This window comes from Gossypium raimondii, chromosome 5 (assembly GCF_025698545.1).
Source record: "Gossypium raimondii isolate GPD5lz chromosome 5, ASM2569854v1, whole genome shotgun sequence".
NCBI classification, from domain to species: domain Eukaryota; kingdom Viridiplantae; phylum Streptophyta; class Magnoliopsida; order Malvales; family Malvaceae; genus Gossypium; species Gossypium raimondii.
Genome location: NC_068569.1, coordinates 12337041 through 12357030, shown reverse-complemented (window position 1 = coordinate 12357030; position 19990 = coordinate 12337041). Strand labels below are relative to the sequence as shown.

The 19990-nt window shown below is 33.5% G+C and overlaps 4 protein-coding genes across 9 annotated transcripts; 3 read left to right on the top strand and 1 right to left on the bottom strand.

The window, feature by feature from the left end:
* Nucleotides 1-65: 65 nt before the first annotated feature.
* On the bottom strand, nt 66-4314 carry LOC105768957 (ER lumen protein-retaining receptor A). The gene is made up of 6 exons (XM_012589266.2): nt 4093-4314; nt 3490-3755; nt 2380-2495; nt 680-753; nt 527-590; nt 66-429 (listed from the first exon to the last, which is right to left on the bottom strand). The coding sequence occupies exons 1-6, from the start codon at nt 4181-4183 to the stop codon at nt 393-395; spliced, it is 648 nt and encodes a 215-aa protein (XP_012444720.1). The 5' UTR covers nt 4184-4314; the 3' UTR covers nt 66-392.
* A 3357-nt stretch (nt 4315-7671) lies between these two features.
* Nucleotides 7672-9011, top strand: LOC105767576 (uncharacterized). 2 transcript variants are annotated; one of them, XM_012587143.2, is made up of 4 exons: nt 7672-7914; nt 8225-8347; nt 8549-8668; nt 8761-9011. In XM_012587143.2, the coding sequence occupies exons 1-4, from the start codon at nt 7878-7880 to the stop codon at nt 8823-8825; spliced, it is 345 nt and encodes a 114-aa protein (XP_012442597.1). In that variant the 5' UTR covers nt 7672-7877; the 3' UTR covers nt 8826-9011. The 2 variants fall into 2 exon arrangements, with proteins under 2 accessions (XP_012442597.1, XP_052487730.1); XM_052631770.1 differs by having other exon boundaries at nt 8546-8668.
* A 1623-nt stretch (nt 9012-10634) lies between these two features.
* On the top strand, nt 10635-12381 carry LOC128041264 (leucine-rich repeat protein 1-like). 4 transcript variants are annotated; one of them, XR_008195997.1, is made up of 6 exons: nt 10635-10842; nt 11038-11340; nt 11417-11485; nt 11581-11655; nt 11884-11955; nt 12046-12381. XR_008195997.1 is itself a non-coding variant. In XM_052630915.1 (5 exons), exons 2-5 carry the CDS (start codon nt 11469-11471, stop codon nt 12119-12121), a joined length of 240 nt encoding a protein of 79 aa, XP_052486875.1. In that variant the 5' UTR covers nt 10635-10842; nt 11038-11468; the 3' UTR covers nt 12122-12381. The 4 variants fall into 4 exon arrangements, 2 of the variants coding, with proteins under 2 accessions (XP_052486875.1, XP_052486876.1); XR_008195996.1 differs by having other exon boundaries at nt 11038-11485; nt 11884-11934; XM_052630915.1 differs by having other exon boundaries at nt 11038-11485.
* A 1220-nt stretch (nt 12382-13601) lies between these two features.
* Nucleotides 13602-19783, top strand: LOC105770580 (probable LRR receptor-like serine/threonine-protein kinase RFK1). 2 transcript variants are annotated; one of them, XM_052630913.1, is made up of 24 exons: nt 13602-13782; nt 13864-14017; nt 14151-14222; nt 14315-14383; nt 14482-14553; nt 14681-14752; nt 14865-14936; nt 15024-15095; nt 15196-15267; nt 15353-15424; nt 15517-15588; nt 15833-15901; nt 16011-16076; nt 16193-16255; nt 16380-16421; nt 16651-16697; nt 16916-17298; nt 17435-17630; nt 17773-17913; nt 18046-18164; nt 18255-18465; nt 18565-18802; nt 18897-19047; nt 19266-19783. In XM_052630913.1, exons 1-24 carry the CDS (start codon nt 13680-13682, stop codon nt 19632-19634), a joined length of 2997 nt encoding a protein of 998 aa, XP_052486873.1. In that variant the 5' UTR covers nt 13602-13679; the 3' UTR covers nt 19635-19783. The 2 variants fall into 2 exon arrangements, with proteins under 2 accessions (XP_052486873.1, XP_052486874.1); XM_052630914.1 differs by lacking the exon at nt 19266-19783 and having other exon boundaries at nt 18885-19023.
* Nucleotides 19784-19990: the final 207 nt, after the last annotated feature.

The following is a 19990-nucleotide window of genomic DNA, read 5'->3' as shown; positions in this document are numbered from 1 at the left end:
AAGGAGTTCTAACAATCAGGCAGCGAAAACCATAACATTTGTAGCGCATATTTTATAGACGATAGTTGAACTAAAAACGCTTCGTAATTTTACATTGACACCTCCGAAATAAAGTCAACGTTGGCTCCGTTTTTATATTTTCACCCTCTCCCAAAACGCGAGAGTATATCTTTACAACGTCAAAAATAATGGGAAAAGCTGATGAAACTGTCATAACTGTGGTCTGCTACTTGTCTAATCAAGGTGAGAAAGTCAGAACTCAGAACTATATAATAATGTTCATGTATCCCAACTATTAACAACACCAGACACGGACTCTTCTTAATAACGGAACTGCATTCAATGCCTTGAAACAGTAGCCTCGCTAAAGAAAAAAAACGCCTTGGCTCGGTTCAAGCTGGTAGCTGCAGTTTTGCATTGTTTTTCCAACTGCCGAAAAAAAAATTAAAAAGGAAACAAGACAGTTTCTTTCACATGCTAACATTGTGAGCATAAATCATCTTTTAAAAATGTGCTATTCGTTTACCTGATGAAATAATAGTAGAAGAAATCTGCATATAGCGCTGTCTGGACGATACCGGAGACGCAAGCTTAAAACCAACAAAATATTAACACAAATTAGAATATCAATGTTACAAATAAGCAAATACCACAAGTGGCACTGCTCTTAGCCTCTCACCTATCCATCGACTAAAACGTTGCTCTGTAAAATAGCGATAGATCCAGTTAAGAATGTAGAAAGCACGATAAGCCCTGCAGATTCAGGTTTATTTGATCAATATGCCTCATAGATATCTGATAGAATGTCACAAATTTGTATTGTCAAATTTTAAGACATTGAAGAGGTTGAACAAAAACAATCTGCAACCTTGAGAATGTCCAAGCATAATCCATTACTAATCCAACGGTTGTACATGCACATACATATCACTCAAGTAGAAGCGAAATGGAATATAAGCTTGAGCAAATTTAAACTTGGACACATCTGTGCATATGCATGAACTCTATTTCTTGTCTAATATGATGCAGGACTATTAAATGGTTCATTTCCTGGAAATGCATATTGTACATGCAACTAGAATACTTAAGGTAATATTTCAACGGCAATCAACAAGTAACAACAAATGGGCAGAGGGAAGTAGATAGGTTCAGGACCAAAGGTTAAGGAACACACTTGCAGATATGGAAAGTATCACTTGCATTAGTTCTAAAAGTCCTTACCAAATGCCATGAAAACAAATAACCAACCTTCATTATGATTCCTATGTTTTAAGTTTCTGAGAATCAGACTGGCTATAAAAATACAACATGCCAGGAAGAATCATCTAGTTCTGAATTCGAGAAGATTCCTTACGGTAGATATAAGATATAAGATATAAGATATAAGAAAGTTTTCATTGTAGAACTTCTAATCATTTCTCTCACATCCATTAATGAATCAGAATGAATCAGAAAGAAGATTTACATGTACTTTCTACTCTACTGATGAAGATTCGAAAGGGGAAAACTGGAAAAGTACTAGCCATTCATATGATATGACTGAAAAGCCCAGAACATAATATTTGCATGTCAAAATACGCTTTAAGAAATTAAAAAAAAAAAAATCAAAGGTAACTACTTCAAACTACACCACACCTCCAACCTGGGTATTTGCTGGCTCGGCAACACAAAAACCAATTATATAAGTAATCAGGTCTAAAGAAGGAGATCGGTGTCAATTTATTAGCACTGCTGGTGATGCAGCAGGCATTGGATTGTGTGAAAGTAAAATGACAAATGATAAATGATATCATTTTTCATGCTGAGCACATATTCTTGCATTTGTTAATTCAGAGGTGGAAAAGAAAGATAGGAGATTGCTTAATTTCATCATCTAACTTGGTTGATGCCTCCATAACATTGCCTAGAAAAAATAAGTAGTTATTTTCACTCACTTGAAGCAATGGTTAAGGTATTATATGTGACCCTCTGAAATTGAGAAGTGGAGATCTAGAGGGAAGAGTGCACTTAAGGAGGAGGCTCGACCAGGGAAGTTCTGGACTATCTTTTTCCTAACATTGATGGTCTTTGGAGAAAGATTAAAGATGTCATGCTGTTACAGGTATATGGAGAAGCCAAAGGGATGGCTGATGCTTTGGCATAGACGGGTCAAAAAAGAGGAGTTGTGGCTAGGTGGTGTCTCGGTTAGCTAGTTCATATTGCTTTTGCTTATTGATGTGGTTATTTGGTCCCTCGTGTTCTGTTACTAAGGTGGAAGACTTTAATTTGATTATTGGGGTTCTTTGTATATGTTTTTGTCATACTGTTTTATGTTCAAGAGGCTTTAGTCACATCAGATATGTGTTCTACTAATTGTGTATGAATGCAGACTAAGCATACCCTAAAAAGAAGACATATTGCCCAGTTAAATTATCCACATTCCCACTTCGTTGTAGCAAAACTAACTGAGGAAGAATGGCAAGAGCTTCCAAGTAGATTGAAAATGCCCAAAAGATCTGCAATGAATAAAACTTATTATCAAATCAGATTGCAGTTATGAACCCACAGGGAACAGAGAAATTGGCTAACAATATGAAATAACTAATTGAACCACCATCAAAAAGGGGAAACCTTAAAAGTTCATATGTTTAGAAAATGAGTGATTCTTTTTTTTTTTTTTGGATAGAGAATCCAGTAAATATCTCAGAGTGTGTAATTAGACTAAGAAGCTAGAGATAAACAAAATGAAAGAAAGAAATCAAATCAACAAACATTTACAGGCAAAAGATGAGAGGACATATATGTGAATAGAACTAATGCAGGCTTTTGAAGTACAACTACTAAAATTTAGAGAGAGAAATTATGCAATTACAAGATGAAGCAAAAGAAAACCATTAAAACACTTCCTTATACTGTAAACAGTAAAAGGAAGAATAAGACAAAGGCCACAGGGGATGAAACCAATGAAATTACTAATTTTAATGGGTTCTTGTCCACAGTAAGGGTGATAGTTCTACTCAGTTCTGAAGAACTTCCAAAAAGGAAATACTTATATTAAGTATCAACAGACAGCACTGTTTTCACCGATGACACTATCACAGGAAAAAGATGATGGTCGAGCTGTATAAATAAATAATTCAAAAGATGAGAAAAACAGAGAGGAAGACCAAGCTAGTTCACAAATTGACACCAATGCAGGTAATATATGTTTCATACCACAATCAAACATTGTTGATGAAACCAAAAATGCTCATTTTATTATCATAGCAAATAAGGAGAACCAGAATCAGCAGAATGCAAAAAGAAAAAATATATCATGATTTTATCTGAGTACTCCAGGTCGTTTGCTTTGCTTTCAGCTTGTATAATTAGGACTTGAGAAGTTACCTAGTCTGGAACTAGCTCTAAAAGGTAGCATTACTGAGTAGTAGTATAAAGCAGTACCGAATTATCAATATTCACATTCATAAAATCAAGCTTTCTAAAGCACTAAAAATTCAATGAAATCACCTCCTGAAAGGTGAACTTCTCGTGTAACAAAAGTGCCAAAATGAGGCTAGCCAAAATGAGGAAATAATGACGAAATGTATCGAGGTCCTTGTCATAGGAACGCCTCACGACTCGGTGCATTCTCATACACCAAACAATGGCGAGAGAGCTGGCAATAAAGACCAGCTTCATGATGGTGTTGTACACAGATATAAAATCCGTGAATAGATCCAAGTAGCGGGTCAAAAATACTAGCGCATATAGCTCCTGCGTCTTCAGCGAAATACCTAAAAATAAACAAGCAAATTCAAATAGCAAAATAAAGAAAAGAGGAAGCTCTGCACCTTTAACAATTTTCAATACATTAGTAACGAAACGAGGACAGATCGAATTAGTAGACAAAAACTCAGTAAATTCAGTTACTAAGCAACCAAACGGCAAAAAGTAAGAATAAAAATGACGTTAATTTTCCTTTTGTTAGCGAATAGAATGAGAGATCACAGGAGGAGAAAAACAAACTAAAATTACAGTTAAAAAATACTCGAACACTTCAAAGTTAAGCCAAAATTACATCTTAACGGTTTCTCGAGAACCAAACGGAAATGGAAATAGCGGAAAAGTTACCTGAGCAAGATTTGGTAGCGTAGATTTTGAGGAGCAGCACTAAGATGCTGATCAAATGAGTCATGTCACCTGCAAATCTGAAGATATTCATTTTGTAATTTGATTTTTTTCTCTTTTTCCTCGAAACAAATTTCGCACCAAAAAATGGATACTGAGAGAATTTAGGTTGATTGATCCCTAAATTTTTTGAAAGTTTGTAGAAATAACAACCGGGCAATTGGCCTTTCTTTCTTTCTTTTGTATTGTTTTCATGGTGCAAAAAATATATGACGTGGCGCTATGAAACTGCATCTGTTCTTTTGGCTTTCACCGCGGAGCCGGATGTAGAGGTGCTAATCCGAAATATGGGAGGGTTCGAGTAAAAGTATAGGCTCGAAATATGGGTTTGGGTAAAAAAAAGCCCGTTTAGAAAATGGGCCGGGTATCGGACACCACTTTTTTGGCCCGAGACTGGCCCGGCCCGACTCGAATATATAATAAATATATATTTTTATTTTTTAATTTTAAAATATTTTAAAATACTTTATTTATTTATTTTTTATTTTTAAAATAAATTTTTGGTGTTTATTAAAAAAATGGGTCGAGCTGGGCCGAGCTCGGGATTAAGAATCTTTTCCCGGGCCAGGCCTGGACAAAATTTCAAGCCCATATTTTGGGCCGGGTTCGAGCCCATGATGCGGGCCAAAATTTTTTAGGCCCGGGCCAAACCCAACCCGACCCGGCCATGAGCACCTCTAGCGGATGTAAAGCGGGTTTTGTTCCGGTGCAATGCGGTTCCATCGAGAACTTCATGAGCCTTCCAGCTTGGGGCTTCTTTTTCCGGAAGTTTTTGTAATTTGGTTAATTACATTATACACCCTCAAAATATAATTCAAATTCTAAATTAATTCTTCAACTTTAAAATGATGTAATTGAACTTTCAATATATTTTTAAATAAGATTTCATTTTATCAGTATCATGTTAATAATACCCTTCCATTAACCTAGTTTTCAACTTGGATGTTAAATATTATTTGAATTTAACTTAGAACATATTTAAAATATGTTGATTAAATTTTAAATATGTCTATAATTATTTCATGACAAGTGTTAAAAGAAAATGGAAGGCGATTTTATTATTAGTGGAGTTCATTGATTGATGATGGTGCCGTTTAACCTTGTTTCATTTACTGGGACTATTGTTTTCTTTGATTTGTCTTGTTAGACATAATATAATATTTGGTATTTGATTTTGATTTTTTCTTAATTTAATATTTAAATTTTTTTAGTTTAATTTGATACATGAACTTGACACTTTTTCTTAAATTAGTATTTAAATTTATTAAAATGTTATACAAATTATTCAAAATATTAACGGTGTTGTTTTTTTGGTTATGTTACAAAAATATTGTCAATATTAGAGAAAATTAATGTTAAAAAATAGGTATTGAGTATGCTTAACAAATTAATATTAAATAAGAAAAATTTTAAAAACCTCAAATTTAAAAAATCATTATTTTCAATTAATGAATAATTAATTAATTAAAATTAAAAGTAATTGAACATATAAAATACAAAAAAATCATATCACTTGTCACATGTCAGTCTTACATTGATTGTTTTTGCTACATCGTAAAAAAACATCTGTAGTATATTGGAGTAATTTGTAAAACATTTGACAAGTACTAAATTGAACAAAAAAAGATTAGGTACCAAAATAAGAAAAATAGTCAAATTCAGTACCAATTTGAACCCCAAAGAGATTAAGTACCAACTTAAGAAAAAGTGTCAAGTTTAAGTACCAAATTAGGAAAAAGTGTCAAGTTTAGATACCTATTGGATAAAAAAGTTTAGGTATCAAATTTAAAAAATGTCAATTTCAAGTACCGAATATTATATTAAACCTTTTTCTTATTATTTTTCCATGTGATCCTGACCTAATTCTTTAAATCTAAGCATTCCTTTAAACATTAACTCTAGGACCATAATTGACGCTTCAACATATATGATATGATACGATATGATTAGATTCATTATAAAACTTAGATGTATTTATATAAAAATACAGAGTGTAGCTATTAATATATAATTGAATTGATGTATACCATAAACTACAATTGCACGTTTTCCAAATACTGGTGAATTTAGATTAATATATAATCTGCTCAATTACTTAAAAGATACACATTTAATAACAATAAAAGTACTATATACATTTATAAGTTTTTTGGGATAAATAAACATAAACGTCTCTCTTAATATTTTTAACATAAATAATAAGAAAAAATTTGTACTTTTTAAAGTTAACTAATTAACATTGGAATACCCCTTAAAAAATTAACACATAAATACTATTATAAATTGAAAACAGTTATTTATTATCTATGCACCTAAATTAGAGGTGTTCATGAGTCGGGCTAAGTCGGGTTTGGGTTGGGCTCAACTAACAATTTAGGCCCATTTGTTAGGCCCGACTCAAAAAATGGGCCTAAAATTTTGTCTAAGCCCAACCCGAACAAAAATGCTAAAATTCGGCCCACCCGTATTAATTTTTTATATTATTTTTAAATATATATAATACATCAAAAATACTAAAAACATCAAAATAAATATTTCCCAACATTTGAAAATTTTTAAAAAATATGTATACTTAAATAACACTAAGATAAATGCAACTTAACAAGATCCAAACAATAACAACAAAATAGTAGTAACATAACTGTAAAATAGTAACAAAATAAGGAGAAACAACAAGAAAATAACATTAAAAAACAAAAAAAAGAGCAGATTTTTTTTGCCCTTTAGTGAATTCAGGCCGGGCCGGGCTCGAGTAAAAAATGTTTTACCCAATGCTCGACCCTTTTTTTAAACGGACTTTATTTTTTGTCCAAGCCCATTTTTAAGAGTTTATATTTTTACTTAAGCCCTCCTACATTTCAGGCGGGCCTTCGGGTCGGGCCTGATGGGTATAACCTAAATCACTCCAATCTTATTAATATTTACACTACTTTTATTTATTTTATATATGACTGTTATCTAATTAATTTAAAACTATACTTAAATGGTAGTTATAATTCTTATCGTACATTCAGTTAGTTGGAATTTAAATCATCTTACTTTATTCCCTATTTTTAATATTGAATAAAAACCTATTTAACATGTATATTTTACTGTTAGAGACCATATTCATTACATTATTAATAAAATAAGAGTTCCATTATATATGTATCCAAACATTGCTAACGGAAAATAATTGAGATTGAAATCCCATCACCTTATAATATCAGGTTATGATATTAGGTCTGGAAATATTTAGTTAAATTTATTACTATTAACATTAATGATGAGAACTTTTATTCAGAAAATTTAGCAATAATGATGAGATCTCTTATCGAGAAAATTATACTTCAATCAAACGGATTTTATGGGTAGAATTTTATTTGGTTTTCAAAAAGTCGATTCCAATCCTCTCGCCTTTTCCTATAAAATTGGAAATTTTAAATTTCTGTTAATCATGAAAAAATTTTAAATAATAAAAAAATATTTAAATAAATATATTTATTGAAAAGAAAGGATAGAGACGCAGGTAAAGTGGACTCTCACCCGTGAAAAAGAATTTTCTTAAATAAACCAACAGCCAAAAAGAAGAAGAAGAAGAAGAGAGGGAGTCCAACTCCAAATCCATTGATTGGCCGCTGCTGTTAGCAATATATATTAGATTAAACAACAGCCGCAGCAACGACGCCACTTGCTGCTGTTTGGAATTGCTTACATCACTTCGATTCCTAAGAAGAAGAATTTCAGTGATGGGTTGTAATGAATCCAAACCAACCAAGGATGACGGTAGTATAATAAACTAACCGCTCTTTTCTGTTATTTAATTATGATTTATTGTCTCTCGCTCTCACTCTTATGATTGTTCTTCATTGATTAAATTACATTGGATTTTGGAATTTGATTAATTTTGAATATGGTTTGAGAATCTTGTTTTAAACCTAATCGTCTTTTTCTTTTCCTGAAAAGATGATGTATTTGATATTTGATTATTGACTTGAATAATGGCTTATTATATCTGTATTTATTTAGTAAGATTGGAAGCTAAAAAACCGTTGATTAATTATGGAGCTTATAGTGATTTTCCAATACGTTGTAGAAAATGTAAAGAAAATCAGAAAGCCAAAACCTTGGAAGCATTCTGAGCCGATTACGAGAGCACAACTTGCGAAGATTCGTGATGAATTTTGGGATACAGCTCCGTACAATGGTGGCCGGAAAGGTAATATTTAGCATTCAAACATCCACAGTGATTTATTTTTGGAAGTGAACTTTTAAATGCAATGCACTGAATGAATCTGTTTAGCATGTTAAAACTTTAAAGAGCCAAACATCTTGTTACAATTGGTGCCATGCTATTACAATATTTTCATTGTGAGAGGAAGCAAAAGTATATCTGAAGAATGAATTGTATTTTTAGCAGAGATATGGGATGCACTTCGAGCTGCAGCAGAAGCTGAATTAATCCTTGCGCAAGCAATCATCGATAGTGCCGGGGTGATTGTTCAGAATGATGATTTAACCATTTGCTATGACGAGAGAGGTGCCAATTCATAGTCTAGTTTTCTCTATTCTTTTTCATGCAAAAACTTCGTTCCTCGTAATTTATCTTTTCTCGTGAATTTACAATTGCAGGTGCCAAGTATGAACTTCCCAAGTATGTGTTGAGTGAGCCGATTAATTTGACTCAAGATAACTGATTACCGAGACAGAAGAATACAATGATTCATTTAGAATATAAAACATGTAAATCAAGCTCATAATCTTTAGTCTTTAGGATTTTTTTTCCTAGTTGAGATCCCCTCATTAGTGTACATTATACTTCTTTGTCAGCCAAAGTTTTGCTCCTCCAAACCCATTGGAATTTAAGGAAGATTTATGTTATACGATTCAAATGTTTATTTTAGATAACTAAAGAATATTTATTTAAATCGGATTGAGTCGAATATCAATTTGGAGTATTCTTATATTATTATTTAAAACCAACTCATTAATAAATTACTAAAACATATTATTTTAATTATAAAGAAGTTATGTTATTTTGATGGGTTTTTTAGTGAATTATAAGGAGGTAAAGCTTTAACGCTAATACAATTAGCGGTTCAAATCAAATCAACGGTGAACACATAATTTAAATAATTAATTTTATTATTTAAACTAACAATTTATTTAATTTTTACATAATTTTTTAATAAACATACCTTTTACATAAATTTTCACTGTCGTCATAATTCAGTATTTGCCATTATTTAATAGTTATAAGATATTTTGATGGAGATCGAAAGAATGGTAATTTATTGACATATCTGGTTGAACAATGGTATTAAGGTTCGATGAAAGTATGTGTTATGAGCCTTAAACCTACTCGAATTTTCTTTGATTAATACTAGCAACCAACTCATATGTTTCCTTCTATATGGTTGCATAAATAAGTATATACAGCTCAAATGGCTTTCGATACGAGAAATTTCGTACGACAAATTAAAGAATAATAATTTTTTTCTCAATTTTATTAAAAAAGATATTTTGGTCATTCATTTAACTTTTTATATCTTTTAGTTCTTAAATTTATAATCTTTTGTCAAATAATTTGAATAGATGAAAAATATTAAAGTTTATTAACTTTGATGATATGACATACATGTAATTTGTTGCCTAGATGATATATTATCCTTTAATTATTTTTTTATAATTTTTTTAAAATATATTTTTTGAATTTTAAAATTAAATTAAATGTTGATGTGTATCCATATTGCAATTTTTGTGTATGTTACATTAATAAAGTTAAAAAAATTTCCATTCACTTTGGGATAATTTGACAAAAAATTATAAGTTTAAGATTTAAAGAAGAAGAAAAATTAAATGAGAACTAATTTTTTTTTATAAAATTGGAGGCTGAAATAAGTAAACATGCCAAATGTAAACAAAGGAAAGGGGATGTCACTCTTGCCCCGAAAACTTGTGAAATGTCAAAAGCAATGTGCCTACGTCCCTTATAAATTGGTTAATTATAATATTCCTTTTAACTTTACAATTTGCTTCGGCTTCCCAATTTATTTCAACCCAATCGTTGCTTTTTTATGAATTATTTAAATTCTACTAACTTTAGAAAACGGTAAGTAAATTAATCAAGATATACACGACCGTAACGAAATAAGTACAATGAAAGCGTTGAAAATTATGTGTATTGATATTGTACAAATGAGTGGTGTTTCCGGATTCATCCATAACAAGCGCGTGGTTTGAAACTGGGAAAGGAAAATAACGGTTTATTTTATTTTAACGCAGAAGCACTCAATTCATAAGACGTGGTCATTTTCATACCTTAGATCAAAGAAAGGTGGTAAGTTTAACCTGGAGCTCTTCCGTGATGCAACCAAAAATTGAAAGGTCAAACTTTAAGAAAAATATTGCATTGCATTGGCTGTTTCGCGTTTAGCGTTCAAAGTATTTGACTACTTTCGTACTCCAAATGCCACTTCATTAATTTAATCCTAAACTATGTTCCTTGTTCTGAAACAGTAAGGGAAAGAGATAAGAAAGAGAAAACAACAGTACAAGAGCCATATTAGTTGCTGAGAAGAAGACCGAATGGTTTTCCTTTTGCTTCAACCATGTTCTTCCCTAAACCCATCGCCTTTCTGCTATCGGTTCTTCTTTCTTTCATTTGGCTAAGAACAAACAAGCTTGATGCCGCTACGCTGCCTCAAAATGAAGGTAAATTTTATGTTTTCCTTTTTATGAAACGAGAACGGTTGCAGATGGGGGATTTGAACCTTAAGTAAGATGTCACCTCCCCAGTCTTCATATGATGAATCAGGGCTTGTGCCTTTTCTTTTTTCGGATTGCTTTATTCTTGGATTTTATGCAGTAATAGTAATGTTCTTGTTGTATGACTTGTGGTTTTATTAGTGGATGTTATCAACCGAATTGCCAAAACGATGGGAAGTAACGACCGGAATTTCGATGCCGGCAGTTGCAATGTCTCGGATAAAGTGGACTTGGGTGCCGAGAAAAACATTACCTGCACTTGCCAGAACGACACCTGCCACGTTACGCATATTTAAGTTTCCCGGAGGACAAAACAATTTATAAATGGGTGAAAAGAATAACTGATATTTGGGTTTGTTTTGGAGTTTTTAGAATATTCAAGCATCAGAATCTTCCAGGAGCACTTCCACCTGAACTTGTAAATCTTCCATATCTCAAAGTGATGTAGGCATCCCTGTTCTCTCTTTCTCAAGTCTCTCTTAATTTTTGCTTATTAAGTGTGTTTAAGCGGCATATGCAGTGATTTTGCATATAACTATCTCAATGGGTCAATTCCACTTGAATGGGCTTCAATGCAACTTGAGTACATGTAAGGTTTTCTTTTTGGTGTATGATCAATCTTTGACTGAACGGAAAACTGAGTTATTATTCTCTTTTGGAGCTAACCAAGCCATCCTTCTCCAGCTTTGTCTTTGTTATTAATCGACTATCCGGGAGTATTCCGACTTATTTGGGGAACATTACCAGCCTTGCATACTTGTAAGTTTTGAAGTGCTTTTAATTTTACTGTATGTAGATGTTCCAAGATTGATTTGTTTTTAGTCCATCTTTTATAGTTTTCTGCTAAGCTTGTGAAGCTACGTGCTTTTCGATCCCCCGGTACTCGAATTATTTAGGTTTCCTGGACAGTGAATAACATACATGTTTTAAACTGGTAAGAAAGATGTTGCACTTGTTTTGAGTAATTTCATTGTATGAACTTTACAGAGACCTTGAAGCAAATCAATTTTCAGGACAAGTCCCTCCAGAGATTGGAAAGTTAGTTAACTTGAGAACTTTGTAAGGCATTTCATGTCTTGTATAAATTTTTTAATTTCCTGTAATAAGTAGCAACTTTTGATAGATGAAAGTTTATGACTATCTTTTCAGAAGATTATCTTACAACAGACTGACCGGAGATTTGCCGGTGCAACTTGCTGAACTGAAAAACTTGACGGACTTATAAGGTTTTCGGCTTTTCGTCTGGTAGGATGCACGAAATGCTTGGTAGAAATTTAAGTATTGTAAAATTCTTTTTCATAAAATGCAGTAGGATAAATGACAACAACTTTAATGGGAGTACACCAACTTTCTTTCAGAACTGGAAGAATCTTAGAAGGATACTTAGCCTACACTCTTTCTATACTTACCCTTCGAACTATCTTTATCTCCATTAATTATAACTTCCAACTACGTTCCGATCGAATGAATCTACTTTCTCAACAATTTTTCTCTCTTTTGTACTCCTCCCTTGTTGAGCACTGTATCAACAAATTGTTTTAATACTAAATACAATTTTTCATTCATTTGATGAGCTTTCTATTAAAGAAAATGAAGAGAATTCAAAGGAAGTTGCTTTCTTGCATTGGATGAAAAATTGAGGGATTAAAGCCATAAGCCAACCATCAAACTTTTCTTTGGCTTTTGGAAGGGTGTTTGAGTTCTGGGTTTACAGAGGAAGGAAAGAAGCTTCATGGAAATATTTTGAAGATGAGTTTCAGCAGTGAACACTTTTTATCTGAAAAGCTCATGGATACGTATATTGCTTTAGGTGATTTAAATGGTGTAATCAAGGTTTTCGATGATATGCCAAAATGGAATGTTTTTTTCTTGGAATAAAATGATTTCAGCTTCTTGAGTTTTCATAGTCTAGTGTGTGTCAAAGGGGCTTCATAGCATTCAATTTCAGCGCACTGTTTCTTTGATGAGAAGATGAAGCATGGGGAAGATGAAGAAGAAAGGGGAAGAGAGGAAAAGGATATATTTTAATATTAGTATTTATTTAATGTTCAATATTTAATTTGTATTTCTTATTATTCAAAATGTCAAGTGCCAATTTTTATACTATAATTTAGTTAATAAATAAATAGTTGACCCAAGAGAAACATGGATAGAATTAAACCAGAAGACACTAAATATTTTCTTTTTGAAACATTCTAAAGATTTTAAAATCTCAATTTCAACGCTAATTTATTACATAATAATCTCTTTTATTTAATATCAATATAAAAAATATAGATACCCGTATATAGAAACATGTATAATGAAAGCGTTGAAAATTAAACATTGATTGATATTGTACAAATATGAGGTACTTCCGGATAGATCCATAACACAACAAGCTTGCTTGTGGCTTGAAAATGCTAAGGGAAAATAACGAATCTGTAAATCATGGCAAAAGCACCCAAACCAATTGCAACACCTCCTCATAATATTATCCATAATAGAACTAACACCGAAACGTGGTAACTTTTTTCATACGCTTTTTATGAAAGAAAGGTCAAACCTTTAATTTCATTGGTGGTTTTGGCGTTTACGTTCAAAGTATTTGACTGCTTTTGTACTCCAAATCCAAGTTAATTAATTAAATAATTAAATAATTAAATAATTAAATAATTAATCCTAAAGTAAGTTCCTTGTTCTGTTTGTCTTTTTGTCTGAAAAAAAAAAAACCAAAGGAAAAGAGATAAAGATCAGCCAGATTGATTGCTAAGAATACTGAACGGTTTTCCTTTGCTTCAAACATGCTCTTCGCTAAACCCATCGCCTTTCTGCTATCAGCTGTTCTTTCTTTCATTTTGTTAAACACAAACAAGCTTGATGCCGCTACGCTGCCTCAGGATGAGGGTATCTTTATGTTATGTTATTTATGCCTTTATTATTATTATTATTATTATTATTAGTGAATGTTCTTTCTTGTTTTATTAGTGAATGTTCTGAATCAAATTGCCAAAACGATGGGAGGTAACAACTGGAATTTCGATGCCGGCAGTTGTGTCTCGGAGAAAGTGAACACGGACACGGGTGCGGGGAAAAACATTACCTGCACTTGCCAAAACGACACCTGCCACGTTACACATATGTAAGTTTCCCGGAAAATAAAACTAGAAAGAACCAAAAGAAAAGTGCAGAGGACAAAGCTACGTTGTAAACAATTTTTTTTTTAAAAAGGCTCAAACGGCTGACATATGGGGTTTGTTTTTGTGTTGTTTTAGAGTATTCAAACTTCAGAGTCTTCCAGGAGTACTTCCATCTGAACTTGTAAACCTTCCTTACCTCAAAGAGATGTAAGCATATCTCTGACTCTCTTTCTCAATGCTCGCTTCATTTTTGTTTTTTCAATGTGTTTTACGCTTAAGTCTCTATTCGGCATATGCAGTGATTTTGCATACAACTATCTCAATGGGACAATCCCACCTGAATGGGCTTCAATGCAACTTGAGTTCATGTAAGTTATCGTCTCCTTGGTGTTTGATCAAATCTTTAACTGAAGAGAAAAACTGGGTAATGCTCATTTGGAGCTAACCAAGCAATATCTTTGTCCAGCTCTGTCTTCGGAAATCGACTATCGGGGAACATTCCGACTTATTTGGGGAACATTACCAGTCTTACATACTTGTGAGTATTAAAGTACTTCAATTTATTGCAAATAGATGTTTCCCGGACAACGAAGAATGCAAATGTTTAAATTGGTAAGAGAGATGTTGCACTTATTTCAAGTAATTTCAATGTATGTACTTTACAGAGACCTTGAAGCAAATCAATTTTCAGGACAAGTCCCTCCAGAAATTGGAAAGTTAGTTAACTTGAGAACTCTGTAAGGAATTTTCATGACTTATATAATTTTCTAATTTTCCTGAGCTATACATTTGAAAACAGAAATAAGTAACATGTTTTTGATAGATAAAATTTTATAATTATCATTGCAGGAGATTGTCTTCCAATGGACTAACCGGAAATTTGCCGGTTCAACTTGAAGCACTGAAAAACTTAACCGACTTGTAAGGCTTTTCGTTAACTTATACTAGTAGAATGTCAGAAAAAGCTTGATTGAAATTTGGGTTGTAAAAGTTTTTTATGAATTGCAGTAGGATAAATGACAACAACTTTAATGGGAGCATACCGGCTTTCATTTGGAACTGGAAGAAACTCGAAAGATTGTGAGATCCTAAACCTTGGGAACGGCTACTTAATGTCTTTAAAGTCAAAAACTTGTATTCTCTTGAACTGATTGTTTTTTACTTCAATTAAATGAACCAGAGAAATGCAGGCTAGTGGACTTGAAGGTCCCATTCCTTCATCCATCTCAGCTTTGGAAAACTTAGTAACTTTGTAAGTACTGAAAGCTTCTATGCAGAATATCATGGACTACTTTAATTGTTGCCAAACATTTTTGTTCTTTATGGTGTACTTACAGGATAATCAGTGATATAAACGGAGCGACTCAGCCTTTTCCTTATCTTTGGAACATGACAGCAATCAATCGGATGTACGTTCGCTGCTAATCTTATCTTTATGCAGGCATATGATATAAAGTTCTTTGATCGTTGTATCTAATATGGCTGCCCTTGGACATTGTAGAATATTGAAGAAATGCAACATTGTTGGGCAAATCCCACAAGAGACCTGGCAAATGAGTAAATTACGTGTTTTGTAAGTGTACAACATGATTCTTCAGTCCAAAAGAACAGTGAATTTGCTTCTTCTTTTTTCCTCCCAAACATTTTGATTTTTAGTAGCATTATGAATTTTAATGAAGGAGAAAAGTTAGAAGACTATAGCGTGCAGATCTCTATGCTGTTATTACACTTATGTTCTTGTCCCAAAGTTGCCATATTCTCATTTATGTTTTAAGTTTAAGCTTAAATAACACATATTTACTTGTAAATTTGGACAGGGACCTCAGTTTTAACCTGTTGAGTGGGCAACTTGTCGAAGTCACTCTCCCTAAAGATTTAAAATTCCTGTAAGTAGTTCTTTTTTTCCGTTCTAGACAGAAACTCATGTAAGTAATGTAGTGACATTCGATATCTAGCTGCAATGCTTACAAAACTGGCTGATATGCTTGATATCAGCTATCTTACAGGCAATAATCTCAGTGGAAATATACCTGCATCAATCTTGTCGACAGGACTTCCAGTGTATGTACTTTCTGTTTGGATTGTCTGATTCGTATATTTGATTTAGGAATGTACATGTGAATTCTTAACATGCAGAGATTTCTGAGTAAACAGTTCTATTTCCTTCTTGCATTCAGGGACCTTTCCTACAATAACTTCACATGGCCAGGCCCCGATCAGCCTGCTTGTTTACGAAAATTGTTGGTTCTTTTTTCTTTTTCTTCGAGCCGAGTAAAAGCACTTTCAAATAGGGATTACATAAATTTGTATGCTTTCCTGAGATGTAGGATTACTGACTTGTATTGCATTATGCTTTTCAAATAGGGATAACATAAATTTGTTCCGCAGTTCTTCGACAGAATACGTGTAAGATTCAATTCTTGAGTTCTTGATAATTGACCGTCAATGCAAATCTCCATCTGTTTCTTGGGCACTGATTACGTTGAAATAGATGGATGTGAACTTAAAAATTTGATTTCCATGTTTTCCATATGAAACTAATACGAGTATTTATAGAATAATGATCCTACATAACATTCATTTGATTGCTAATCTATCCTTTAATTTGGTGTTTTTCTTTTTCATGACCTGACAGTAAAAGGGGAGTTATTCCATGCAGGAGCGATTTCAAATGTCAGAAATGTAAGTTCAGTGTAACAATTGCTTGGAAATCTAATTTTAATACTTACCTTAAAATCCAAGCCTTCCAATTCGCTAACTTGTTTTGACAATGTTCTCTCGAGCTGATATAAAAGTTCATATATATATAATCAGCAAGCTGTTTACACAAAAATGGTAATTTAATGGTTAAATTTTTGGCTTCCTTCTTTGAAGTTAAATGGTTATCTTGTCTCTGGCAGATTGGCATTCTATGTATATCAATTGTGGTGGAACTAATGATGTGAAAATGAATGGGACTATGTATGTGGGAGATGCAACATCTGGTTTAGGTGGTGCTGCAACATTATATGGGAACAACGATAACTGGGGTTTTAGTAGCACTGGAGACTTCAGGGATGACAATGATGAACTGAATGCTGCATCGCGTTATCTGGTGCAGTCTACAAGCATGTCTAACCAGTTGTATGCTACTGCGCGTCTATCTCCACTTTCAATTACTTATTTCCGATATTGTTTAGAGAATGGGAGCTATTCAGTGAGACTACACTTTGCCGAGATCGAAATCATTAATAGCACAAGATATGGAAGACTTGGCAGGCGCATTTTCAACATTTATATCCAGGTAATTTATCATCTTTGAGAAACTAGATCCTTCAGAAAGAATTCTGACTATTGTACATGGTCATCAGAAGAATGGTGTTACACCATTCGGTCTCCGTTGGTTGCTAAATAAATGTCACTGAATTATCATGTTCCAGGACCAGCTGGTGGAAGAAAACTTCAATATAGAAGCTGAAGCTGGTGGTATTCTTACTCCACTAACGAAACACTATAATGCCAATGTAACAAATGGTGAACTAGAGATCCGCTTCTACTGGGCCGGAAAAGGTACTCAAGCAATTCCTAGTCGAGGAGTCCATGGCCCCCTCATATCAGCCATCTCAGTCGATCCCAGTATGTAGCCTTCTTCACCTTGTTTCTCATCCTTATCTGTACCATCCTTTGTGTTGCACAATCGACAACTAGTTTTGCTTTTACATATTTCAACCTTAACTTTGAATAGCACAATGGATTTCTTAGTCGAAATTTTTTGCAGATTTCAAACCCCAGCATAAGGAGAACAAAACAAAGACTGTGCCAATCATCATTGGTGTAGTGGGATCCTTTCTCGTGTTTTTGGCATCCGGTATTTTTATCTGGATGTACTGTTTTAAAGCCAAGAGCCATAGAGAACAAGGTTTGGGTTGTTTCAGTTTTAGAAGTCAATGGTTTAGGAAAAACGATGCCAAAATCTTTTCTTTTATGCTATCTCAGATACGCAAACCATTCCTACTCGTTTAACCCATTTTTATATGTCCTACTTTTACAGATCTCAGGGGACTAGATTTGCAAACAGTTTCGTTCACCTTAAAGCAGATAAAGGCGGCTACTAACAATTTTGATTCTGGAAACAAGATTGGTGAAGGTGGATTTGGACCTGTTTACAAGGTATACAAGTGAAATACATGCCAGATGAACTTCATTTTCCTATTAAATTTTACTTTTAAAGGTTTGCTGAGTTTCATGACTGGATGACAGGGTCAGCTAGCTGATGGAACTATAATCGCTGTCAAGCAGCTTTCTTCAAAGTCGAGTCAGGGAAATCGTGAATTCTTGAATGAGATGGGGATGTTTTCATGTTTGCAGCACCCCAATCTTGTGAAGCTTTATGGATGCTGTATCGAAGGGAATCAACTGTTGCTAGTGTATGAGTACTTGGAAAATAATAGCCTTTCTCGGGCTTTGTTTGGTAAGTTTAATGAACAATTTTCCCTAATTTGTTTCAATGTGTGGAAACATGCAACAAAGATTTTAACTCATGCAACATTTCACGGATGATCCTCTTAAGGACCGGAATATTCTCGAATAAATCTAGATTGGCCTACCAGGCAGAAGATTTGTGTCGGAATAGCTAAAGGCATAGCGTTTCTCCATGAAGAGTCTAGACTCAAAATTGTCCACAGAGACATCAAAGGTACCAACGTTCTGCTTGATAGAGACCTTAATCCTAAAATATCTGACTTTGGGTTGGCCAAGCTTAGCGACGAGGATAAAACTCACATCAGCACACGAATTGCTGGGACAATGTAAGCCAACTCGCATCTTGCAATGTTGTCTTAGCTGAAAAGACCTCCTTTGACCTTTAAATGTAAATTTACATTGCAAAAGTTAAAAATGCAGAGGATATATTGCACCAGAGTATGCACTGTGGGGTTACTTGACCTACAAGGCAGATGTTTATAGCTTCGGAATTGTGGCATTGGAGCTTGTTAGTGGCAAACATAATATGAATTATGGACCAGTGGACGAATACACTTGCCTTCTAGATTGGGTAATCATTAATATATACCTTATTTATACATGCATTTCCATTTCCTTAGGTCTTTATTAAATACTTCTATGTTCTACTTTTCAACCCCATATGGTTATATACCCTTTTTGTAACCCCCTTTTTTTCTTCTTTTGGTTGTATGCTTTGTGCTTAATGGCACGTTAAGCAAGCTCCACGTCGTCGAGAATTTCATGCATGTGTTTTTATGTCTTCTGCAGGCCTGTCATTTACAACAAAGTGGAAAGCTTTTGGAGTTGGTCGATGATAAACTGGGATCCGACTATAACAAGTCGGAAGCAGAAAGGATGATTAAAGTAGCTCTCTTATGCACCAATGCTTCGCCCTCCCTGAGGCCGACAATGTCCGATGTGGTGGGAATGCTGGAAGGAACAATTACGATTCCCGATGTCATCCCTAATGCTAGTAGTTATAATGAAGATTTGAGGTTTAAAGCTATAAGAGATCATCGTAGCTATATGAGTAGTCAGGGGCACACATCAACACCTGCAGGATCTCTGTTCGAGTCTTCATCTACTTCAGCTCGTGACATCAATGAAACCAATGAGGAGTCATGTATTGAGGTTTAAAACCATGGAAAGCCAGAAATTTGTAGTACCTACTCATCTTTAATTCATCCGATCGAGCCATAGAAATGCACAAAGATGTATAGCTTGTGACTTATCATACCGAGTCATAAAATTAACCATTAATTTGATGCTGCAATCTTTTATGGTTACCTGTTAATCTTAAACCATTAATCATATTAACCGAAACCATAAAAATTTTAAGCGGAACTCTATTTTTTTTTTCAAAATCTTTTAATAGACAAATAATTTTAGCTTATTCATGTTGTTAACCAAAATAAAATAAAAAAATTCATTTTTTTGAGACTTGAGTGATAAAATGAAAAGAAAAATGAAAAAGTCTAGAAAGTAGAAGATGT